At 29.5% G+C, this 26,435-nt stretch overlaps 2 protein-coding genes across 2 annotated transcripts; one reads left to right on the top strand and one right to left on the bottom strand.

The window, feature by feature from the left end:
• Positions 1 to 1,530: 1,530 nt before the first annotated feature.
• Positions 1,531 to 3,755, top strand: LOC121209638 (transcription factor MYB1). The gene is made up of 3 exons (XM_041080611.1): positions 1,531 to 1,929; positions 2,021 to 2,150; positions 3,148 to 3,755. The coding sequence occupies exons 1-3, from the start codon at positions 1,740 to 1,742 to the stop codon at positions 3,638 to 3,640; spliced, it is 813 nt and encodes a 270-aa protein (XP_040936545.1). The 5' UTR covers positions 1,531 to 1,739; the 3' UTR covers positions 3,641 to 3,755.
• Positions 3,756 to 11,626: 7,871 nt separating this feature from the next.
• Positions 11,627 to 12,813, bottom strand: LOC121209639 (dof zinc finger protein DOF3.4). The gene has a single exon (XM_041080615.1). It carries the CDS (start codon positions 12,605 to 12,607, stop codon positions 11,861 to 11,863), a length of 747 nt encoding a protein of 248 aa, XP_040936549.1. The 5' UTR covers positions 12,608 to 12,813; the 3' UTR covers positions 11,627 to 11,860.
• Positions 12,814 to 26,435: the final 13,622 nt, after the last annotated feature.

The raw sequence follows: 26,435 nt of genomic DNA on the forward strand, positions 1-26,435 counted from the left end.
AAAATTTTATAAATATCATAAAAAATTAAAAACCCCTAGTTCTTTTTCAATTAAAGTCATCATGTGTCGCAACATAATGTGTTATGTGGTGAAAAATGATAAAAAAAATCAATAAAAGTTATAAAAAATTATAAAATACTTCTTTTAGTACGATATTTTTATAAAATGTTTTTACAAAATTTATATTTCTTTATATTTTGTATAATTTTCTTACGACATTATAAAATTTTATAACTTTTTTTATATTTCTATATATTTTATAATTTTTTACGATTTTTATAAAATTTTATATTTTTTATGATTTTTATATAAAATTTTCTAATTTTTAATAAATTTTAAATTTTTATATTTTTGTTAAAATTTATTAATTTTTTCTAGTTTTTAACAAAAGCAGTGGCTTGATTACTTTTTTTGAAAAAGAATTGAGGGTCTTTTTGATGCATTTTGAAAGTTCAAATGCCCAAATGAGTGTAAAAAAAAAAGCAAAAATTTAATTACTTTTTCTAAAAAAGTTAAAGGGTTTTTTACTCCCTTAAGCCAATTAAAATATTATATGTATTTGAATTAAAGTTTAAAAAATAGGTAATATTTATATACCAAATATAAATATTAAAAATTTCACATTAACATTTACAAGTACTCTTCCACTGCTACTTCACAAATCAAATTCTATTCAAAGAAAGTGCTATTACTTTATTGTATTTCAATCTATCCTAAAATCAAATCCAAATTAGGATGTCATTATACAAATATTCTCCACAAAAGTAGATTGAAAATGGTCCTAAAATTGCAGGCAATTTGTACATAAATCTACATCACAAAAATTAAATCTACAATCCAACAACAGAATCAATATCATTAAGATGTTTCTTAGCAACTAAACAGAAAACCCAAAAAAATCAAAGGAGAAAAAGAAGGCAGGCAAAAAGAGATTAACCTGAAATATGGAAAAAAACGAGAGAAAGTTAAATGGAGAGATGAAATGATAGATGGGATTAGGGGAGTAGAAAGGGATAGTGTGAGAGAGAGAGCAACAAAAACCCTTGGAGAAAATGAAAGAAGGGAGAACCAGAGAAAAAAAAGGTAAAGTATCGTTGGATTAGAGATGAAAAAGTAATTAAGCACTAAAAAGTGTTTTGGGAGAAGAAAAACTAAAAATTTTAGCATTTCCATTTGGTCAAAAGTAGTTTTAAAAAGCCAAAAATCTCACAAAAAAGTTACATTTTTAGCGAACTTTTCTCCCAAAAGTGATTTTCAAGGCAAAAATGCTTATTCACATCAATACAAAACAAGCCCTTAGCCTTAGCATGATTAGTATCGACATTGCTGTCAGTGTAAGAAGACGTGGGTTTGAATGTATTGAACAGTATTATCCTCCTATCTAAGGGTTGGTGAGAAACTATAGGTAATTTTACACATTATATCAAAATAATATTAATATACCTAAAAAATTCTTGTAAATGTGAACACATACCTACCTTTAATTCTCTCATTTCTACCCTCATTTTCATTCCATTCTCTTACATGAATGCATATACAACACTCTTTTACCACACATAAAACAAATTACCACATCTTTAAATAATCAAATGCCAATTCTCTCTTTTCATACTTCTTTTTCAAGCTTTTGCCTCTCACCTATGTTTTAAACCTGGAGAGATTCCTTGAATACAGAGTAGTAAATTAACAGCTGTCATATTTTGAAGCTAGCAGATCCCCTTTTATCTATATATATATATATGTCGTTGAATAGAAGAAGGGGAAGAATTTTGGGTTGGGAAGAAAGAGCTGAAACAATGGGCAGAAAACCATGTTGTCTCAAAGAGGGAGTTAATAGAGGAGCATGGTCTTTCAAAGAAGATCAACTTTTAAGCAACTACATTAATCTCCATGGTGAAGGACAATGGAGAACTCTCCCTCAAAAAGCCGGTATATATGTAATAGCAATCACTTTTTTATTTCACTTCATAACCTATCTTCTTACTCTTGAATGTGCTGGTTTTTATGGCTGAAAAACCAGGTTTGAATCGATGTGGGAAGAGCTGTAGGCTACGATGGATGAATTACTTGAAACCTGGTATTAAGAGAGGTAACATTTCTCCTGATGAAGAAGACCTTATCATTAGACTTCATCGTCTTCTTGGTAACAGGTAACTACTTTTTCATTTTTTTTTTAATTTTATATTCTAGTCTATTTCTGATTTAAGTCCCTCTATTATCTTGAAATTTAAGGCCCCTCCAGAAATGGTTTTTAATTTGTCTGCACTAGAAATGGTAAAATTTTAAATTAATTAATATAGTGATAAAATTACATTTTAACACCTTCAAAAGTTTATAACTTAATATTTCCCCCTCAAAAAAAATTTTGAACGTCGCCTCTTATCATTATCAATTAACCATTAATTTACACTTTAAAGATAGCAATTAACAATGTGTTATCAATTTGGAGCTACTAATAACATTATAAAAGTAGAGGCAGAGGTGAAGGTAAAAAATAATTTTTTCTGGGGAGGTATCAAGTTGTAAATTTTGATAAGAGTGAAAATAAGGGGTGAAGTCAGAAAATTTTTTTAGGGGCGAATGAAATTTTAATTTTTAGTCGTCTATATGTTTATAATTTTTGAAGGATTAAATCAAATTTTTATAATTTTAGGGGAGCCAAAGTATAATTTAACCTTTACTAATTTAAAATTCTAAAAAAATTTAAAGGGCCTAAATAGTAATTTTCCATTTTAAGGGGGTCGGGGCCCCCTGCCAGCCCCTAGATTCGCCTCTAGTTAAAATTTAATTTCGCCATTGTATTAGCTAATATCCTAGATTCGCCTCTAGTTAAAATGTAATTTCACCATTGTATTAGGTAATATCTTTATAATTTTTTAAAAGACTAAATTGAATTCTTATCACTTTTGGGGGTAAAGTGTAGTTTTATTATTACTAATTTATAGTTTTATACATTGTAAAGGGTAAAAATGCAATTTTCTAATTTTTGGGGGTTAAGCCCTGCCTCTCCTCCCGCCACCTGATGGAATTATATCAAACAAAATTAGAGATTAAATCTTAAATTTTTCAACATAGTAGAGGCACTATAACTACAATTAGACCTTTTAATTTCTTGAATTTTTTTTTTTATATATTGGAATTTTGCAGGTGGTCTTTGATAGCCGGACGGCTCCCAGGACGAACAGACAACGAGATCAAGAACTACTGGAACACCATACTATCAAAAAAGTTGAATGCCGATGTTTCAAAGAAAACATCTGAAAGTGAAGACATGAAATCTATCGAAAAATATTTATCGGCCGGCATTATTACTCCGGTTGTACCAAAGGCCACTCGTTGCACTAGGATTTTCTTCTCATCTGACGAAGTTCAACACTTGAAGAACAACCAATGCCCTCCTTTGTCAACCCCGACGGATACCGATGATGGGTTAACGTTGGAATCTTCCAAGGATAACGATGTTCCCGACATGGATAACGCTTTGGATGACTTTGGTTTCTCACAAAATGGGATAGCGGACGTGTTTGAGAACAGTAACATGCTCGAAAGAGATGAGCTTGCACCAATGTTTGAAACGAAGTTCAATAATGACTTATCATCTTTGCTTGAATTCGAAGATGATTGGACAAATTTTTTGTAGTCGATTAAACTCTCCCTTACTCATTCTAAATGCTTACAATTTCTATTTTTGTCACTCCAAAAAATTAAATTTATTAAATTAGCCACTCCACAATTAAATAGTGACGGAAGTCTAATGATGCATTTTTATATTAGTTACTAAGTAATAAACTAAGGTATCTTTTATATATATAAATACAAGTAAAAGTATTATGGAGATGCTTGATTTAAGAGTTGGATTATATTTGTGTCTCCCTTACTAAAAAAAGACAAATTAAATTTTATACATTAAATCAAAGAGTAAACTGATTCTTCTGTTAAAAATTTTATCTATTTCTACAATTAAAAATTGCCCTGTATGTCAGCATGAGGTACATGTGGCATGCGACGTGTAACTATTTGGTTATTTTGTTAGTCAAACTAGTTTATAATAGTAGAAACGGATGAATTTTTTGTGGACATGAGTCTAAAGAGGTCCTACACGTTCTTAGAGATTGCCCTGCTGCTAGAAGCATTTGGGACAAAATCGTTCTAGATGGAACACTCTCAAGCTTTTACACCAAATCTCTTTAGGAATGGATAACGGGCAACTTTCAGATGCATCAACATTTTTCTTTGGTCAGGATTGATTAGCTGTCTTTTTTGGGATCATCTCTTGCCTCTTGGTGTATTTAGAAAAACTGCAACCTGTTTTCCTTTCAAGGTATTTCATGGAGCACTGACAAAGTTCTTAAAGTTTCTCTTAGCTAGGCAAGACAATATACCTTCGCTTTTAAGTCATTAACACATAGAATCCAAAGGTCTTTTGATAGTTCACCTATGAAAAAAAAAATTGGGTGTGCTTAAATATGGATGGTTCAATGAGATAGGATGAAGGATTTGTTGGAGCAGGAAGCTTAGTGCAGGATCAAAATGGTAGATGGATCATTGAGTTTAACAGATACTTGGGAAATTGTACAGTGACGGAGGCTAAACTTGGGTATCTTGGATGGGTTAAAACTTATTTTAGATAGAATATTTGAAAGAGTCTTAATTCAAACAAACAGTCTAGAAGGCTACTACTACCATTCAGGAACGTGCCTTTAGAATCTCAAACTCAACACTCCTTAGAAGAATTCATCAGATCCTGAAAAAGATAAAGTAGTGGAAGATTCAACATATCCCCTGGGAGGAAAACACAATTACAGATAGACTTATCAAGATGATTCGTGATAGAAAGTCAGGTTTAAGATTGTTTGAGGATCCTCCATTGAATGTCTAGTTTTTTTAGTCTATATCTTGTATTTTTCACCAATTTTTTTATTAAAATACCCTCTCATTTACAAATTAAATTATATTTTATGAAGGCATTTTTATCTTTTTTATATAATAAATCAATAAAAATTTGGTCATAATTTGAACCCAAATCCCCATGCTTGGTAAACAATTAATTTTACTATTGTAACCAAATCATCAATTAACTTTTATATAAATTTTTAATAAATATATTTGTTACATATTTTTTACTTATATCGCGAGTGTATCATAAATCTAAAAATAATAATAATAATAATAAATGTTAAAAATTATTGTGTATAAATAAAAATAATATAAAATTAATCCATAATATATTAATATTTTAAAAATTAATTTTTTAAATATGAATTCAAGCTAGTTAGGTAAGAATTTGCAGAATCTTTATCCAGAATCTAGCTATGCCGAGTGGGCTAATTTTTAAAATTAATTAATAATAATAGCTGCTACAATTTTTACATGCTAGACATTTATGGTCCACCTCAACCTAAATAAAATAATAGAAATACGTTGCATGTACATTATATATTGGTTGACTTTTTGTATGGTTTTGGTCTTCTTTGATCTGTCACATTAATTCACCAAATTAATGTAAAATAAAATAAAAATTTGAAATTATTTAATAACAAAAATATTTTTAAAAAATGACTTAATTCACTTTCTCGGGGGAGACTTACTTCACTTAGGGCATGGCTTTTCCCCTTACACAAAATATTGTTTTCTATGCAATCAAATTTAGTATTAATGTATTTTAAATAAAAATATTTAAATAATAATTTTAAAATATTAAAATCTTATGTCAACTGGTACGAGTTTATATGCACTAGTATGAATTAATATTAATTGGAATGGATTAAAACACATTGGTACAATCTGTACTAACCAAAATTTACAGTAGAATGAAAAATATAATTTTTTTTTTCAGTTTACAACTGGAATAAAATGTTCCAACCGATATAAGCAATGTCGGTACAAATTTGATTTCCTTAGTATTGTATATAATAGTTTCAAAATATATAAAATATTATACCAATAAGTGTTGAGTATTCCGAATGGAAAAAAACATATTTAAAATTTGGAGATAACTTTGTTGGGAGTGGCCATAATGAACCTTAAACATAGACTGTAAAATCGGATATTATGAGTACTAATAAATATGTATATATAATATTTTAATGACATAATTTGATACTTGAGTTTGACACTTTTTTTATCTAATGTGATACATGTGTTATTTTTTTGTCTAACATGATACTTGTATTTGACAAAAGTTATAAATTTTGGTACTTGAAGATAACAATGTTAACCTTTTAGTGTTTAATTCGAGTTTTAAAGTTGATTTGATGAAATTCATAATTAGCTAATAATATTAGCAATTAACTTTCATAAATCTCATCCATCGATCGGGTTGTGTTTGACAAAGTAACTATTAAAAAGTTAACATCGCTATTTTTAAGTACCAAAATATATAACTTTTGTCAAATACATATATTTAATTGAATAAACTCGAATATTACATAATGTATTAAACCTATTTTAAAATTAATTTTTATATTGTAACATGTCTAAATAAGAGTTTTGGATAAAGAAATTGAAATTTTCCTTGTATATGTGACATCCTATGAATGTGAAAAGTGAATCCAGTCATCAATTAGGAGACACCGAGACAGCATAATAAGTCCACAGCTTTAATGCTTCCAATAGAATTATAGAAAGCATACAATTGTGGACAAAATTCAAAGGTCCAACACAGAAAATAAATTATGCTTTAATTTTATGATTTTTTTAATTAGGCCCAAACTTTTTCTTATCAATTTCCCAATTTGGAAAATTTGGACAAGGCCTAAGAGTATAGACTCAACAACTGCTGGAAATTAGGGATCTCATTGTATTTTTAAAGGTAAAATCATGGTTTTAGCCTTTTAGGGTTTTCATTATTTCGAAATATGAATAGACGTGATGTCAAATTTTTTGTGTTAGAAGTTGAAACAAGATTAAAAAAATTTAGCGATTTTTTTTAATAATTTCATTATAGGTTTTAATCATATTTGTTCTTTTTGACACAATTCCTAGAACTACTCATAACTCCCCCTTAACCCATAAATAGGAGGATAATACACTTCAAAGCACTCGAACTGACGTCCTCCTGCATTAGTAATAATGTTCATGTCAATCAAACTACGACTCAATTGACAATTTTAGCAATTTAATTTTAGCGATTTAAAAGCATAAATTTTATACAAACAACTTTCCCTATAACAACCATGCATTGTAATAGTATTTCATTAGAATAACATGTTTATTGTAGAACCGGTTGTTTTTATAATTTTTAGGTTTAAATGATAAATTTGGCTATTAACGTTTTTATGTTCTATCAAAATGACTCTAATTGTATTTTTTGAACATTTTTTGGCCGTCAACCTTTTTTCCAATCTACTTTTTATAACAGATTTAATGAAAGTACCTTTAAAAAAGTTAAAGAAGATGATGTGGAATTTCATATATGGAATTTTTTTAATGAGATGTAATTTATTACTTAGATAACTCAATAAAATAATTACATGAGGAAAACAATAAAATAAATAAATAATACATTAAATTAAAAAAATCTTAATTTAAAGAAAATAAACGTAATTATCTAAAAAAACTAACTGAGTAGAAAAACTTCTCAGTATACAAACGTATGAGAGATTGAAACCTTTTGAAAAAAAAAAGAAAAAGAAAAAGAAAAATTGTAACTTTAAATTTATTCATTAAATCGGTTGAAAAAACATATTGAAAAAAAAAAGGTTGATGGCCAAAAAAGACTAAAAAATACAATTAGAGCCATTTTGACAAACCATGCAAACAATAGTGACCATATCTATTATTAAGCCTAATTTTTACAACTTTTTAACTATAACAATAACAATCCTAAAGTATGGATTATACCCTTTACAAAATAAGTTCTCTATTACAACCTTAGCCACTTACCTTAAATTTTAGTAAAATTAATTTTATTTTTAAGTGAAATAAAAATAATAATTTTTACATGATCTATTACTTCAATAAAATGTTTAAATTTTATATAAAAATTTATTAATCATATATCGTTAAATGATAATAATCTTTAATAATTAGAATTACATTTATAAGTTTTATTAATGATGCGATTTAAATCTCACTAATAAATATTAATAATATATTATGATTTTAAATTTTAAATTTAAAAAAATTAAATATGATCTAATTCTTAAATGTTGTTAGAAGTGTCTCGAATGTTGTTATAAGTGTATAACAACCGTCTCTCTAACTTTCAAAATTTGGATACATAAATGGATTATTATAAAGATAATTGATTGTATCTAAAAAAAATAAATTCAACTATAAATCTTTGGAAATTGCTAAAAGAAAATTATAACAATTTCAACTAAGGGAGGTAAAACCCATGGTTGCCACCCTTGAATCTGCCCCTAAATATAAGATTTTTTATACTTAATATAATTTGATGTCTTCAATTTTATTGGTAGAAGGTAAGGGGGAATGGGTTATCCAAGGCATCAACCTAAGATTAGATGTTAATGCAATACTTAAACCAATAAGTTTTGTGGTTGATGGTCATGTCAAAATACATTTTTAGGGAGGCAAAAGCAGTTGGTGAGACTATCTATCAACAATGAATCATAGTTACAAATCTTCAACAAAGCTCCTATATTAGTGGAGAATGCAGTGTTAGGAGACATGTTTGGTGTAACCCATGACCCTAATTGTGTTATGTGATTTTTGTTAGCTTTAGGATAGCATCTTTTTTTAATTCCAAATTAAACTTGATTATAGGCTGGATCGCGAAGATTCGTTCGAAAAATGAAAAGATTTTTGTAAAAATATAGGTTTGAAAAATAAACTTGAGTAAAAAAATGAGGCCTATTTTTTATACAGGTCGGGTAAGCTTTTTTAACTCAACCCAAATTTGCAAGAAAAAAATTCTGCTACTTTTTGTTGTTGGTTTGGTATTATTTCGCTATTATATTGTTACTGTTTTGTTGTTATTGTTTAGATATTGTACAACTCTTGTTTTATTGTTAATTTTACTACTATTTTAGCAGTATTTACTTACTAAGTTGCATCTATTTTAATGTTATTTAAGTTTAAATAATGTTTTTAGTATACTTTATGTACTATATTTTTTAAATTTATTTTTATATAAAAATAATAATATAAAAAAAATTAATAAGAGCGGGCCGACTCGAGTTTGGGTTTTATTATTTTTATGCAAACCGGACTTGAGTAAAATTTTAAGCCCATTTTTCAAGTCGGGCCTTGACATAAAAAAATAGGTCTAAAATTTTATTAAGATCCAACTTGACTCGACCCATAATTATCTCTACCCCAAATGAAACCAATGCAATGCAAACTTTTTAACTATTACTTGGTAACATGGTGAGAGTGACATGGAAATTTAGTAAAAATTATTTAATTAATAATACATAAAATAAAATTATGGATTTAAACTTATATAAAAACATTACAAAAATTGACATCTCAAATTTCATTAATAAAACCATTTTTGAATAACATCATTAGCATGATCTATTTGATGCACTATTTATGTTGAGGCTATTGAACCTACATTATCCATCTACTCAATCTCTGAGTGGATGCAATATTCAATGAGACCACCTATCGTAATTAATAGGTAAACTTTTATTGTTGGTTCTATAAATTTTCTTTCCATTATTGTTCATCCAAGAGTAATCCAATTCTTAATCTCATATAATTCACAATTTTAGCTACTATAGTCTTGGCATTAGTCCCCTACATATCACCATTCCAAATCCCTTTACTCTATAAACTATATATACAAGGACGTGTGAAGTTAGCTCTCATTTCACATTATAAAAATCACAATATTTCAATTTTGATCCTTCTTTATGCCTAGATTTGAGATTTAATTCATATATTTTAATTTTTAATTGAATTTAATTCTTATATTTTTATAATTTTATTAGTTAGTTCAAATAATTAATATTGTTAACTATTCGAAGAAAAAAAAATCTATTCTGACATTATGAGATGAAATAATGATTAAGGATACTAATTAATGAGGTTATAATAATAAAGGCAGCAAATTAGATCAAATAAAAAGTATACAAATTAAATCATAAATTTAAGTATAATAGAGTGATGAATACCACGATATGGCTTAAGACCACCTATACCTAATACAATTGTTTCTTATATATATATAGTAATTGAATGTATAATAGAAAATAAAATATTCAACAATTTTTAATATCTTTTTACAGATTTATATATATTACATATTTGAATATTAAATTTATTATGAAAGAACAAAGACAATAATTGCAAGCAGAAGCAATGCTTAATAATAATGCCAAAAACTAAGGTACTAGTGAAGAATAAAGTAGAAAAACAAACAACATTCAAAATGTTTATGCAATTCGGTTTTTCGATATCTGTAGGGTTGTCGAGGCTTTATTCAGAGAGATAATTTACTATCTTAACACCTCATACAACAAGTGATTACGAGAACTGGCACTCACTAGATTAGCAATCTCACATTTGCACCTAAGATCTAGATCACTCTCCTCTAAGTTTTCCCTTGAAAACTTAGGATAAAAACCAAGTGATTCACTTGGTTTCTTACAAAATGAACTCTAAAAAAACAAGTTCTAAATAACAAAAAATGTGTTAAACTTCTCCACACCTTTTACCTACACAAACCATTAATATATAAGAGTTTAAGGCTGATTAACATAAAAATTAATTACCATCAATCGTCCCATCAAAATAATAAGATAATAAGCATATAAAATATCTTCAATAAGTTCAAGATAATTCTTCAAATTTTCAAGAAACGTTATCAAGTTACCCAAACCAATTCAATCTTCTCAAAATAGGAAAGCCGATTTGCTTGATCCAATCTAAACCAATATTCAAGTTATGTTCCTATAATAGATTTAGATATCATATATGAGCTTACATATGTCCACATAATTAACAAAGAGCACATCCTAAAGATTTTGTTAACAAAAATTGTCAACTCCATATGAGACAAGTTATAAGGCTGAGCAATGCTATATAGTAGAATGCACTAGTCTAGAAACTATTCATAATTGTCTCAACAATAAAACCCATATTAAGGTTGGACAAGCCTTCCATATTTGGAGCATGAATCCAACTTCACTAAGCAAACTTCGATCCATCATGATCTACCCAGATTTCATCAAATAAATTACTCTTTGTATAAGGAAACAAAAGATCATAATACTAAATATTTTAATGCAAATATTTCAGATACTAATTCACTACTTAAATTCACTTTTATCTTAATGCAAATATTTTAAATATTTAAATTTTAATCAGAATTAGAATCACTCATAATACTAAATATTTTAGATATTCAAATAGAATATTCATTTTTATTGTTTAAAAATAATGTAATAAATTTTAATGTTTTTAAAAATCTAATTAATATATTTTATTTTAAAAATCTAATCAATTCACAAAATTATTATTTACCATTGAAAAACATGCCATATGGATAATTGATTTTAATGGACATGATGAAAGAGATAAAGGCATAAACATTATTAGACAAATTTTAATTGGCATTCCATTTGATTAAACAAAAAGCCATTTAACCATCAAATGAACACCCTTGGAAATTTTGAGAAAAAATACCTAGTAGGTTTAACATATCAACACCAAAAACTACACACACATCATTTTGATTTAAGTTCATGTTCCTAACATAAAGATGGTGGAGAATACAACTGCAAGACAAAAACAAACCAAATCACATGGCATTAAGTCACCAAAGAGCAAATAAACAAAAGGATTATATAGTACTATTTGTACTTTCATGTAGCTAGTAAATTAGTACTAAGATTAACCTTGTACTAGAAATTAACATGAACAATGAACCCCCCAAAAGAGGTGATGATATTCACTTGACCCCATTGGCAGGGGTTGAAATAGCAAGATCAGGCCAAGAAAAACAATCCCCACCAACAAATCCAGTCTCTGCACCTTCAAACTGCCATGCATTCCCCATTCCCGTGGCAGCTCCACCATTACCACGCCCACCACCACCACCAGCGGCCCCTCCATCTCCTACGCATGGCAAAGGCCACATTCCTCTTCCAAGCCCAAACCCAACATCATCAAGTGATGGAGCAATACCTAGCCCAAACCCACCAAGTGCTAGAAATCCAGGTCCTTGAGTATTCAACAATGAAGTGAAACTTCCAAATATATTGCTTCCTTTGGACTCTCCACCGATACTAAAGCTTCCTTGGTTGGATGAGATTGGCAACAAAACCGGGGTAGCAGGTAATGGGAAGCTATTATAACTGGTTGTGGTGGCCGTGGTGGTGGTGGCGGCGGCACTAGGTGCAGCATTGGTTGTGGAAAAGGTGGTGGTGGTGCCAATGTTGCTACGTGAACGCTTAGCATTTTTCCTAGTGCCACCACCAACAGGGATGTCCCTAAGTGTACCACCATGAGTCCAATAACGTCTACACGACTTACAGAAATAACGAGGCTGAGAAAAGTTATAGTTGTTGTAATAACAAAACTTCGTGTTAGTGGAATCACAACGTGGGCAAAGCAGTTGTTCTTGTTCTGGTGGTGGGGCGCCATTGTTAAGCCCCTTGTTAAAACGCCTACATTGATCTGCAGAACTGGATGGCATTTTCAAACCAAAACAGAAAAGAACAAAACAAGCTTAAGTTAGAGAGTATCAAGGGGGGGGAGGGTTATGGGGGGAAAATGAGACATGTTGTGAAGGGTTTATATTATAAGAGAGAGAGAGAGAAGAGTGAAGAAAACACAGGCTTTTTACAGTGTTTTGTTAGGCACGAGATTCTTTGATCAGTGACTCTGCAGGATGAGGTCTGACCCTCTGTGTTGAGGGTCGGCTCCATCAGGTATAGCAATGCTGCATGGTGTTGTTAGCTGTTTGATTTTGGATTTTTCTTTTTTTTTAGTTTTTGGATTTTGTAGAATTAGGTAAAATTACTGGGAGGTTACATTAAATTTTATTTTGTTTCATTTACATAAAATTAGTTAAATTAATTCTCGTATGTTCAATTAAAGAGAAAAATGATTATTTTTGTTAAAAATTTTATTTGTTTTTACTATTAAAATTAGCCTAGCGGACTGACTAATTAAATAGTTATGTGTGGTGTGCCACATGTACTTTATCTTGACATGTAGAGACAGTTTTTTAACAATAAAAATTAATAAAATTTTTAACAAAAAGACCAATTTACTTTTGATATAATGTATAGAGACTAATTTACCTATTTTTAGTAGAAAAAATGCAATTAGACTCCTAGGTACAGTAGGCTCATGCCTAGAAAAGGAAAATTTTAAAGGTTAAATTCTACTATTACTCTATTAGTTCCTATACTTGTTAAAAGTTATGAATTTAATCTATGTACTTTAATTTGATCAATTTTAGTATATGTACTTTTCGATTTGGTTAATTTTAGTCTCTGTATTTTTCAAATTCTAAAATTTTAGTTTGACCCAAACAATAGTAGTTAAATCAATTCGGTTATATTCAATTACTAGTCTTGTACTATGCATACCGTTGTAAATTTATTTCATATTCTCCAATTTGATAATTTTAAGTCATTATATTTTTCGAATTTTAAAATTTTAGTCTTGATGCAAATGACAATAATTAATCCATTAACTGAATTTTTAGTGAGTAATATGTCAAAATAGTAAGCCGACATGACATTACACATATGATACAATGTTTGCCGCATCAAATTTTGGAAATAGAAGAACTTAATGAATTTAACAATTATCATTTGGTGAGGACTAAAATTATAAAATTTGAAAAGTATAACAACTAAAATGACCAATTAAATATAGGGATTAAATCCACAACTTTCATAAAATATAAGGACTTATAGTAGAATTTAACCAAACTAAATCTAACGGATATAAAGCAGTCAAATAAAGGTCCCATTTTGGATTTATGTAAATTAACAGTAGTGAAAAAGACGACAAAATTCAAAAGGATATACAAATTTGTCTAATTCTGATAATGGCAGTAACTAAATCATATTTATGGTCATAATTTTGAGGGTTAAAATATGTTGTTAGTCCCTATACCCCTACAGAATTTAAGATTTAGTCCTTGTACTTTAAAAGTTAAAAATTCAATCTCAAATCCTAGTCCAAGCATTATTGTTGTAGGTAATTTCTAGCAAAATTTGTCAACCTAACATTTTTTTTCCTTTAATCATGTACCACAGTCATATGAGGACATTTTAATTACTAAGTCAAATTAACAAAAAAAGGGAACGATATTAATGATTGGATTGAAAAAATTTTAAATTAGAAAAGTAGGACTTAATTTTTAACTTTTTAAGTACATAGATTAAATCTTAAATTTATCGAAAGATAAAGACTAATAGCATATTTCAACCTACCACTTTCATAATTAGGGCCGAGTAAAAAAAATAAAAAATCGATCCAAACAGATGTTGTTTGGATGATTTTGGTTCACAAATTTAAAACTGTAGTTAACCGAAATGAACTAATTTTTTTTAAATTTAATTTATAGTTATTTTTAACTTTTTTATAATGTAAAAATTAAATATTTTTCGAAAATTTAATTATTTTTTTTCTTGAAAAATTAACTTTTTTGTTCGAAATAATAATAAAAAACTTTAAATAAGATAATATCCAAAAACCATTAAACAAAGAAGATTTTATTAAAATAAAGTTCAAAAATTCAAACCACAAAATTAATATGAAAAAATAAAGAATTGAACCAAAATAAATTATCATAAAGGTTTTAAAAAATTTTTGACCAAATTGAACTGAACTCACTCTTATTTATAATGTTGTTAGTAGATCCAATTTGATAATTAGTTGTTGTCATTAAAATGATCACATGAACTTTATTTTTTTTATCGATATTCAATTATATAATGAAGATCACTCAAAAATCTAGTTAATCATATTCAACCGATAATAAGTTTACATGTTAATGAGATTGTTTTAAAAAATAAGTTCACATATTCATTTAATAGCAACATCTAAAAAATTTTCTAATCTATGATATTATTTAAACCCCTCACTGAATTAGTGTCACGAGTTAACCGAGCACAAACTCAAGTAAGAAAATTACTAAACTACCATTATATATGTGAGACAAGTTATATTTTTAGAATGATACTTTTATCTTCTTCTATTTTAAATGAAACCAATAAAAAATTATAGATGATATAATTTGAACCCATGTCATCAGCACGACATAAAATCTCAATTTTACCACTTCAACCAAAACTTCTAACTTGATTTCTTTTGTAAATTTTAATATTATTACACAAACATTGCTTACCCGTGTTAGAATTTATATCAGAAGTCAACTTAATACCTACTCGATTGAGAAAATTTACTAAAATACTCTTAATTTAAAAAATAATTACTATTATTATAAGAATATTTTTGTTTTTTCATACTTTTATATAATCTTCAACTAAATCAATTGAAAAACGAATCAAATATGAGACCACAAATTTATATAGAAATTTCTTATAGGTGGAGCGGCTGGAGATGGATTGGCAACGGACTTGCCTCCCTCTGAAAATATAAAATTTAATTTTTAATTTTTTAAATTAATAAATGATAAAATTATATTTTGACCCCTAAAGCTCTCGTTACAAAATACAACTAAATTTCAGGTTGAAAAATGTTTTAGGTTCCCACCTTTTCTCACTCCACCGTTGATGATAGGTGTATTAAAAATTTTCATTCAAGTTTTCTTAAAATTCTTTGTTTCACGTTTCTTTCACTCCATTTTTAATTTGCTAAAATAGGAAGTAGACCATTTCAACAACAAATTTGTTCCCTATGAATAAAACTTTGGGGTGCAAATTGTGGCATTGCCATCGTCCCAACAATTAAATAGACCGAACTGAAAGTAGTACAGACAAAGCATGCCAAAGAGTTTCAGCTAATAATGTCGAATTCCCGACAGGTTCTGGCCGAGCAATGGGGGGGGGGGCCAAAAGAATTCGAAACAAACTGGAGTTTTGATGGTCAAAAGAGTAAGAGGATAGAGATTGATGGAAGGGGTGGTGGGGATGGGGATAGTACAGACAGAATCATGAGTTGTCGGACAGCGTGGGGTTCAATTATAGGGTCACCCCCTCTGATTTTCCGACACCTCATGTCCGTATCAGATTCCTGGTCCGTACCTTCCGGTCCTTTCCCGATCTTCTTGCCGGATTTCTCGCCCCTACTGTTACTGTTTCGCTGTTAGCCTTGGATTGCTTCTCTTTGTTTTGGATGTTCACCGTTGATTTAGCTTCACGGTACTAGACCCAGCAGGAACCCGGGGCTGCCATTGCAGGAAGAGATGCTGTCCTATAATCTGGTGTTGGATAAAATGAACAGTGTCCTAGGTTTATGAACCCTCTGTCCCTCTATGAAGAATCTTTTGCAAAAGATTACAGAGTTTATTGTGAAAGGGTAAACTAAACTTAATATGTTTCATGCATTACAAATGGAGCCACTTGATTTGATTTTGGTAACGTTTATGCTATTCCTTAATATTTAGGGTAGATTACACCCAAAGGTAATTAAATTAATAGTAAATTTATATTTTGGTTCCTCAACTTCAAAAAGTTACAAAATGACCATTAAACTAATCAAAAATTTTCCTTTTTAAGTTAATGAACTATTTTGAAAGTTTTTATTTAAGCCAATGGGATATTAAGTTTTTTTTATTTAAAGTCCAGCTAGCGAGCTCTAAGCGACGATCAATACGGTGGAAGTACCCATTGATGAATTGAAGAACATACTTTAGATCGAAGTCAATCTGATAGTCAGTTTTGAAAAACAGAGAAGAAAGTTGTTTCAAATTTGTTTCATGATAAAAAAAATTGTAGAAGAGACAGGTAATGAGAACTTTCGATTGGTTTATTGACCATTTTGTAACGTTGAATAGCTTAGTGACTTATATGAAAATTTTTGAATAGTTTATTGACCATTTTGTAATTATTTTGAGTTGAGTGACCTTGGATGTAGTTTACCTTAATTTTTAACTCACTACTGTACATATTAGTAGATTGTATATAGGTTAAACTATGCCATAATACCTTGTACTTTTTAAATTTTTGAAATTTAATCCCTATACTTTTATTTCTAGAAATTTAGTCTATTTACTTTTCAGATTTCAAAATTTTAATTGATCCAACTGTTAATTTTTTTTTGTTAAATTAAGATTAATTACGTCTTTTTTTAATTATTTGGCTACTAAGTTTTTTTTTATTTCAAAATGTCACACCAACAAATTTAACAAAAAAAATCAACAATATTAACAATTGGACCTGAATTTTGAAATCTAAAAAGTAGAAGAACTAAATTCTTAAAAATAAAAGTATAATGACTAAATTCAAATTTTTGAAAAACATAGACTTATAACATATTTTAACTGGAAGTATATTCTTGAATAAATTAAAAATTAATAATAGTAAGCTTGGGACACCTTTATTTAACATCTTATTCGTAGCGTTGATTTAATACTATATCTTAATTAAGCATAAGTTCAATTAGAAGAAAATAATTTACATTCAAAATAAATTTTAAAAAAAACTTATTTATTACAAATAGAAATTATTTAGTAGATTTTCATGTCACATCACTCATGATCTCATCTAATAATATAATGCCATGTGAAATGGGTAACTAAAAGAGAAAGGAAGGAAAATCTCATGTGATGGCTTGATGGTCAACGTGTTTATCACTTTAAGTGTGACTTGAGTTTAAATCATGTTAGTCGTATTTGTTGTAATTAAAAAAGAAGAAGGAAGTAGATGATTTGAAAATGATGAGTTGGCAAAAATTTTAATCACCTGTAAAAATATTCCATATAATATTATATTATTAGATGGGATCATGAATAATTTGATAAGGAGGACTTACCTAATAAAATTCCCCTACAAATCTTAAACCTAAAAAACCAAAATTTTAATTTTCAAATTGAACCTCATCCATCATGAGTGTATATTGGGCTAAGTTTGGGTAAGTCAAATTTTGTATAGCTAAGCTTTGGGTTTTTCTTGTGGGCAGCATCCTTCACCATTTATAAAAAGGGGACAATTCAAATGTTAGCCCCAAATTTATGTGTCATCTCCAACCCAATACATCCCACAAAACAGGCCCCAATAGCGTACAACATTAAAGTCTATTATATAACTTCAACAGCATAATCAAAAATCCCGAAAATAAATTATAAAATTATAGTAAAAAATATAAAAAATAATAATTATTTAATTTTGTAATAATGAAATTTCAATTTAATGATAAAATTAAACATTTTAAAACTTTTAAGATTTTAAGTTTAACTACCTTATTTTTCTCATATTTTTATTATCATGGTTTGAGTGTTTCTATTGTAACTGTCATTAAATATGAGACTAATTCACAAATTGTCATTTTTTCTATATCGGAGTTAGATTGTATTCTGACTTTTTATTAAGAAAATTGAATAAATCAAATCTTATACGTTAGATCAAAGAGTAAATTGTTAAAAATTGACGTAGCTAGTTGAATAATCAGATAGTTACATGTGATATGCTATGTGTACCTCATCTTGATGTACAAAGACAAGTTTGTAACAGTAAAAATAGATAAAAATTTTACTAAAATGATCAGTTTACTCTTTGATCTAATACGTAATGATTGATTTGCTCATTTTTTTAATTAAAAAGGACAAATTATAATCCGACTCCTAATACAAAAGTTGTTTTTCACATTTATGATGTTTTAAAATCTGTATGGTCGGAAAATTTTAAAGACATGGCCAAGTATAAAAGCATTGATTAAATCCCGCATGGATTAAGCATTGAAGACTGAGAAAACCTTTGGAACATTGGTACTCGGCATCAATGGCAATGCCATGCAGTATAATAATATAAAAAACAATGGAAACTCTTAGCTCAGACTGTAAACTGGCTTTAAGTAACTGTCGGAACCAAGACCAGATATTAAAGCATATGTTTTCAGACCAAAGGCTGATAGTCTTAATTTTCTACACGACAAAGTTAAAGCATTAATTATGCTTAGGAAGCTTTATGATCATCAATTTCATTACAAATATAACATCAATATTGTCTCATTAATACCGAGGGAAAGAAACATCACCTTTACTCCTGCTTACTGCATTGAGCTTTAAATGTCAAATTCTAATTATTGACTTTTTAAAACAAATTCTAAAACAAATTCTAGTTATTGACTTTTTAAAATAAAATTAAATCAAATTTTCAAATTCAAATACATAATAAAATGTCTAACTACCACCTATAAAAAGTAACCAAATAAAGATAAAAAAAAGAAAAGAAAAAGAAAAAGATGATCTCCCACTCATTGTAATCAAATGACCCCAACTTTTTACAAAGTATGATTATGTCTCTTATCAATTCAAGAACAATGACCATAACATGCATGGACATGGATGTTTATGTGAATGAGGTACAGTCAAGAAATGCATTCCCTCAAAAGCCCAAACCCAAAAAAGAAATTCTATTAGGTCCTTAGTGAATTCCACTATCAATGAACAGATGAATGATGATGATGATGATGATGATGATGATGATGATATTATACAGGGTCATTCGATAGAGTCTATACCATGTGGTCCAAGACCTTTGCAAAGGGTATTTTAGTACTTTCAAAAAGATAGTTGACTAATCATAGATTATGAAACATGAAATCATGATCATAATTGGCTGACTTTGACAAATTATATCACAACTAAAGTAATGCACGTGCTCTCTGAAGTAAACAAATTGAATTAAGATTATATTACATGAATATAATTAATTTTTAAAATTTTTTTAAAAAATTATATTTCTATATTCATGTATCGAATTCGAAAACTATATTTAAAAAAATCCGAAAAAATATAAGTTTTAATCCAATATTAAGGGCTGACTTGAAATTTGTTTGTTTTGTATAACTTTTTTTGAAGATGAAGCAATATTTGATGTAGCCATTTTTTTTAAAAATTCAATGTAACCCTACAAATACTTGTTCAAACTTGTGACTAAGTTTTTTTTTTTTCATGTTATTATAAATTTATATTCAACGATACTATATAATTAAGAAAAAGTAGATCTTATATATTTATATTTTATATTTATATTATGAATGATAAGAATTGATGTAAATTGACAATATGATTAGAATTTTAAACCTTTATTAATACGTATCTAATTGGACTTTTACTTTTGAGGCAGATTATTTTTGGGGTTTCGTGCATTGGTTCGGCTATTGAGGAGAGGGAATCCAAAGGCAAAATGGCTTATATGTTTTGTTTTTTCCCTTTACCTATTATTTATGGGATATTTTTTTATCCAATTTATTCTCCAATTATATTATAAAACATTCTTCAAAAACATTACACAAAATAATATTTTTGTTTAGACTTACAACCACTAGCTCATTGGTCTTAAAGGTGATTATAGTTGGGGTCGAGATTTAATTGAATAGTATAACAACTTTCTTTGATAATAGTCTCCTAATTGATCAAGTGCAATCGCCTTTTGTCATTTGTTCCCCCTTACAGCAAGTTGTGATTGTTACTATGAAAATAAAATAAAGAACACACAAATTTTTAAGTGGAAACCCTTTCGGGAAAAAATCACGGGCAGAAGAGAAGAAAATTCACTATGTCAAATTCGAATTATTACAAGAAGAATAGACTATGTCTATTTATAGGCTTGTAAAGCCATATTCTAGTAAGACTGAAACACCTTATTCTAATCAATATCAAATAGATGAAATTTAATAAGGTTTAAAAAACCTTATTCTAAAATAAAATAAAAGAAGTGTAATTCTATATGGATTCTTCTTTTATTTTATTTTACCACTGTATTTTATTTAAATAAGGATTTGAATTATTTAATTCTAACAATCTCCACATTGACACGAATTCTCAATGAACAAGTTCTTCATTGTGAACTCTCAACGAACAAGTTCTCCACCTCTTCTATAAAACCCCTTAAGGGTTCAACTTCAACAATGAACACCAACAAAGTCTAAGCAATGTTCAAACTTCGTTATAGCAAGTGACTTAGTCATAATATCTGCAGGATTTTCACGAGTACTAATTTTGCTCACAACAATATCACCACGAGCAATAATATCACGAACAAAATGATACTGAACATCAATGTGTTTTGTTCTCTCATGAAACATTTGCTCTTTTGTAAGAAAGATGGCACTCTGACTGTCACAAAATACTGCGCTGATTTAAAGGTCTTCATTGAGTTCACTAAAGAGTCATTTCAACCAAATAGCTTCTTTACAAGCCTCAGTAATCGCCATGTACTTAGCTTCAGTGGTAGAAAAAGTGGTTGTAGTTTGCAAAGTGGCTTTCCAACTGATTGCACAATCTCCAATTGTAAAGACATAACCTGTTAGAGATCTTCTTCTATCAAGGTCTCCAGCAAAATCAGCATAAACATACCCAATGACTCCATCTCTAGTTCTTCCAAACTGTAAGCAAAAATCAGTAGTACCTCGTAAGTATCTTAATATCCACTAAACTATTTTCCAGTGTTCTTTACTGGGATTCGCCATGTATCTGCTAACTCACTGACTGCATATGATAAATCTGGACGTGAACAAACCATAGCATATATGAGAGATCCCACTGCACTAGAGTATGGTACATGTGACATGTACTCAATCTCATCATCTGATTGTGGAGACAAAGCCGATGAAAGTCTAAAATGGGCTGCTAAAGAAGTACTAACAGGCTTAGCACTCTGCATACTAAACCTGCAAAGAAGTTTCTCAATGTGCCCCTTCTGACTTAGGTATAATTTACTTGCTTTTCTATCTCTGAGAATCTCCATACCAAGTATCTTCTTTGTTGGTCCTAAATCTTTCATCTTAAATTCTTCAGTTAGTTGGGATTTGACATTTCTTATATCTCCTTTATCTTTTGCTGCTATCAACATGTCATCAACATAAAGAAGTAGATACATAAAAGAACCATCACTGTTTTTCTTAAAGTAAACACAACTGTCAAAACTACTTCTTTTGGAATCATGAGAAGTCATAAAGGAATCAAACCTCTTGTACCACTATCTTGGTGACTGTTTCAAATCGTAAAGAGACTTTTTTAGCAAGCAAACATAGTCTTTTTTTTACTAAGCCTGTAAAACCCTCTGGTTGTTGCATGTAAATATCCTCCTCAAGTTCTCCATGCAAAAATACAGTTTTTACATCTAACTGCTCAAGCTCCAAATCATGCATGACCACAATACCAAGCAAAGCTCGAATTGAACTATGCTTAACAACTAGGGAGAACACATTATCTGTGAAGTCCACTCCTAGAATTTGACTGTAACCCTTTGCAACAAGCCTTGATTTATATCTGGGTTCTTCAACTCCTAGAGTCCCTTCTTTTTTTTTAAACATCCATTTACAACGAACATTCTTTTTACCTTTAGGAAGTTTCACAAGATCTCATGTTCTATTTTTGTGGAGTGATTCCATCTCCTATTGCATAGCAAACATCCACTTTTTTGAGTCTTCACAGCTAACCGCCTCAGAATAATTAGATGGCTCTTGATTCGCATCTATATCTTCAGCCACATTTATAGCATAAGCAACTAGATCAGCCTCGGCATACTTCTTTGGAGGTTTAATTTCTCTTCTAGTTCTATTTTTGGTGATAGAGTATTGTGGTGAAGAAGCAACTCTATTCTCAATTTTTGTATTGGCTTGAGGAGTCGACTCTGTATTAATCTGATGCTCCACCTGCTTTTGATTTTCTTTATTGGAAGAGTCTTTAAGAGATAAGTTAGGTAACATAGCAGTTTCATCAAAAACAATATCTCTGCTAATCACAACTTTTCTATTTTCAAGACCTTATAACTTTTACCCTTTTACACTAGTTTTATAACCAAGAAAAACATATTTAATTGATCTCGGTTCCAATTTTTCATTATCAACATGAGCATACGCAGGACACCCAAAGATCTTTAAATTAAAATGATTAGCAGGATTACCACACCATACCTCTTGTGAAGTCTTTTTCTCAATGGCAATGGATGGGGATCGGTTGATCAAAAAACATGCAGTAGAGGCTGCTTCGGCCCAAAACAACTTTGGAAAGTTGGCATTTGACAACATACATCGAACATTCTCCATAATCGTTCTGTTCATTCGTTCTACAATGCCATTTTGCTGTGGAGTATGACGAACTGTCAAATGTCTCACGATCTCTTCTGACTTGCACAATATATTAAAGTCATCAGAACAGAACTCTAAGCCATTGTCTATGCAGAGGTATTTTATTTATTTTCTCGTCTGTTTTTCAATCATAAGACTTAAATGCGAAAAACACATCGCTTTTCTATTTTAAGAAGAACGCCCAAACTTTTCTGAAAAAATCATCAATAAAGGTTAGCATATAATTAGCTTCACCTCTCGAAGGCACTCTAGATGGCCCCCAAAGATCAGAATGAATATACTCCAACGTTCCCTTTGTGTTATGGATTCCTCTGGTGAATCAAACTCTCTTTTGCTTCCAAAAAATACAGTGCTCACAGAAATTCAATTTGCAAATTCCTTGCCCATCAAGAAGTCCTCTTTTGCTCAATTCTGCCATGTCATTCTCACTCATATACCCTAGGCGCATATGTCAAAGTTTAGTAATATCATCATCTGACAAGGAAGAGGAAGCAATAGTTGCATCACCAGTAACAGTAGAACCCTGCAAAATATATAACTTGGCAGTCTTTTTCTGCCCTTTCATCACAACAAGGGAACCTTTGAAAATCTTTAAAACCCCACTTTCAGCTGTGTATCTATACCCTTTTGAATCAAGAGTGCTCAACAAAATTAAATTTCTTTTCAATTCTGGAACATATCGTACGTCACTAAGTGTTCTGACAACTCCATCAAACATCTTAACTTTAATTGTTCCAACACCTGTAATTTTACACAAAGCATTATTTCCTATCAAAACAACACATTCAGACACTGTTTCGTAAGTTGTAAACCAATCCCGATTGGGACTCATGTGGAAGGTGCAGCCTGAATCAAGTATCCACTCTTCGCTCACTTTAGAATTGTTGACTGAAGCGACTAGAAGTTCACCATCACTGTAGTATTCTACAACATCAGCTTCACCAAAATTTTCTGGTTGTTTTTCCTTTTGATTCACAGCCTCCCTTTTAATCTTGTTCTGTAGCTTTTAGCACTCAGATTTAATGTGTCCTTTCTTCTTGCAGAAGTTACAAGTTTTACCTTTGTTTGAAGACTTTGATCTACCTTTAGATTTACTGTGAGAATTCTATTCTTGTGTCCTTCCACGATCATCATCAGTATTCTGATCTTGTCTCTCACGAACAATGAGACCCTCTCCTTGAGATTCGGGTTTAACCACAAGATGTTTCATCTTATCATACGAGGTTAAAGAATCATAAACCTCATCAACTGTGAGATACTCGTGGCTATATAAAATCGTGTCTCTAAATGTTGAATAAGACGGGGGTAACGAACAAAGTAGAATCAACCCTAGATCTTCCTTGTTATACTGAACCTCCATGACCTCCAAGTTTGAGAGAATTTCTTTAAACATTGTTAAGTGTTCGTGTACAGACGCACCTTCCTCCAAACAATGAGCATAAAGACGCTGCTTCATATACAGCTTGCTTGTTAGAGTTTTTGACATACATATTTGTTCTAACCTCTTCCATAATACAGTGATGGTCTTTTCTTTCATCACATCTTGCAAAATTTTGTTGGACAAATGCATATGTAATTGTGTTAACGCCTTTCGATCCTTACGCTTTTTCTCTTCATCTGTTAATGTCAAAGGTATCTTATCTATCCCTAGCAGGGCATCCTTCAGATCCATCTGTGCAAGAACTACTTGCATCTTAATCTGCCACAATGCAAATCTAGTGTTGCGATCCAACAGCGGAATTTCATACTTCAAAGACGCCATTATCGTGATCGAGATGAACAACCCGAAAGTTCTGATACCAATTTGTGAAAATAAAATAAAATAGAATAAAGAACACACAAATTTTACGTGGAAACCCTTTCAGGAAAAACCACGAGTAGAGGAGAAAAAAATTCACTATCTCAAATTCGAATTATTATAAGAAGAATAGACTATGTCTATTTATAAGCTTATAAAGCTATATTCTAGTAAGACTGAAACACCTTATTCTAATCAATATCAAATAGATAGAATTTAATAAGGTTTAAAAAACCTTATTCTAAAATAAAATAAAAGAAGTGTGATTCTACTTCTTTTATTTTATTTTATCACTGTATTTTATTTAAATAAGGATTTGGGTCACTTAATTCTAACGGTTACTATAATGGTATGTATGAGTGTGAGTCTTCCTATCAGTGACACCTTTGGAGAATTTGATACTTTGACCTAACTCTGCCATAAAAGATTGTAGTACTCCTCTCTTATAGTGAGGATGGATTTTTTTGTACTTGGCAAACAAAATGACCATCCATTAAATGCAATTTCCTATTAATGTGACATGAGCCCCCACTTCAACTAACATATTTAATAAGGATTCTATATCTATGCATTCATTAAAGGCTGTATATTCATAATTCTTGGAAAAATTTAGTGTCCTTTGTGAGTTTGAGTACAAAAATAAAGATTGGGAAATAATATAAACTTAATATTAAATAAATTCATTCAACTGTTGAGTTTCAGAAATATCACCCATGATGAATATAAAAAAAACTAAATAGTCACTTTTATTTATCTCAGGTTATATTTTAGTCACTTATGTTTAAAATGTTACGTTTTAGTCACTTACGTTATCCCATTGTAACATTTTAGTCACCGAGCTGTTAATTGCCACCAACGGTGTAATGGTAAGTTGATTGACACGTTAAATCATCATTTCAAACAAAAAAATTAAGTTAATTTGTACAATCGGTCTCCATATTTTTTTCGTTTTGAGCTATTTAATTTTTTTCTTTTATATTTTTTAACTTTTTTTTTCCATTCTCTTTTGCTCCTTCCTCTATTTTCGTCCATTCTCCGTTTCACTTAACGTAATTTTTCTATGTTTTCCATTGGTTAAAACTAGTCCCTATACTTTTATTTTTTGAACAATTTAATTTTTTTAAGTAAGGCGAGCTTTTGGAATAGTTTTAACAAATGAAAAACATAAAAAAAACCACATTAAAAGAAATGAAGAATAAAAGAAAACAGACGGAGAAGCAAAAGAGAATGTAAAAAAAAGTTACAAAAATAAAAGAAAAAAATTAAGTTGTTCAAAATGAAAAAAAAATAATGATCAATTGTAGAATTTAATCTAAAAATTTCATTTAAAATGATGATTTAACGTGTCACGTTAGCTTACCGTTACACCGTTAACTATAATTAATAGCTCAATGACTAAAATGTTGCAATACAATAACGTAAGTGACTAAAATGCTACATTTCAAATATAAATGATTAAAATGTAACTTAAGACAAACAAAAAATA

The sequence above is a fragment of the Gossypium hirsutum genome, chromosome A02 (assembly GCF_007990345.1).
Source record: "Gossypium hirsutum isolate 1008001.06 chromosome A02, Gossypium_hirsutum_v2.1, whole genome shotgun sequence".
Lineage (NCBI taxonomy): Eukaryota > Viridiplantae > Streptophyta > Magnoliopsida > Malvales > Malvaceae > Gossypium > Gossypium hirsutum.

What these genes read in the sequence shown, in the direction of transcription:
- LOC121209638 (XM_041080611.1), top strand. Translation starts at nt 1,740, where the DNA reads ATGTCGTTGAATAGAAGAAGGGGAAGAATTTTGGGTTGGGAAGAAAGA. An exon ending in AACTCTCCCTCAAAAAGCCG is followed by an intron (nt 1,930 to 2,020) that starts GTATATATGTAA and finishes CTGAAAAACCAG; the next exon opens with GTTTGAATCGATGTGGGAAG. An exon ending in CATCGTCTTCTTGGTAACAG is followed by an intron (nt 2,151 to 3,147) that starts GTAACTACTTTT and finishes GGAATTTTGCAG; the next exon opens with GTGGTCTTTGATAGCCGGAC.
- LOC121209639 (XM_041080615.1), bottom strand. Translation starts at nt 12,607, where the DNA reads ATGCCATCCAGTTCTGCAGATCAATGTAGGCGTTTTAACAAGGGGCTT.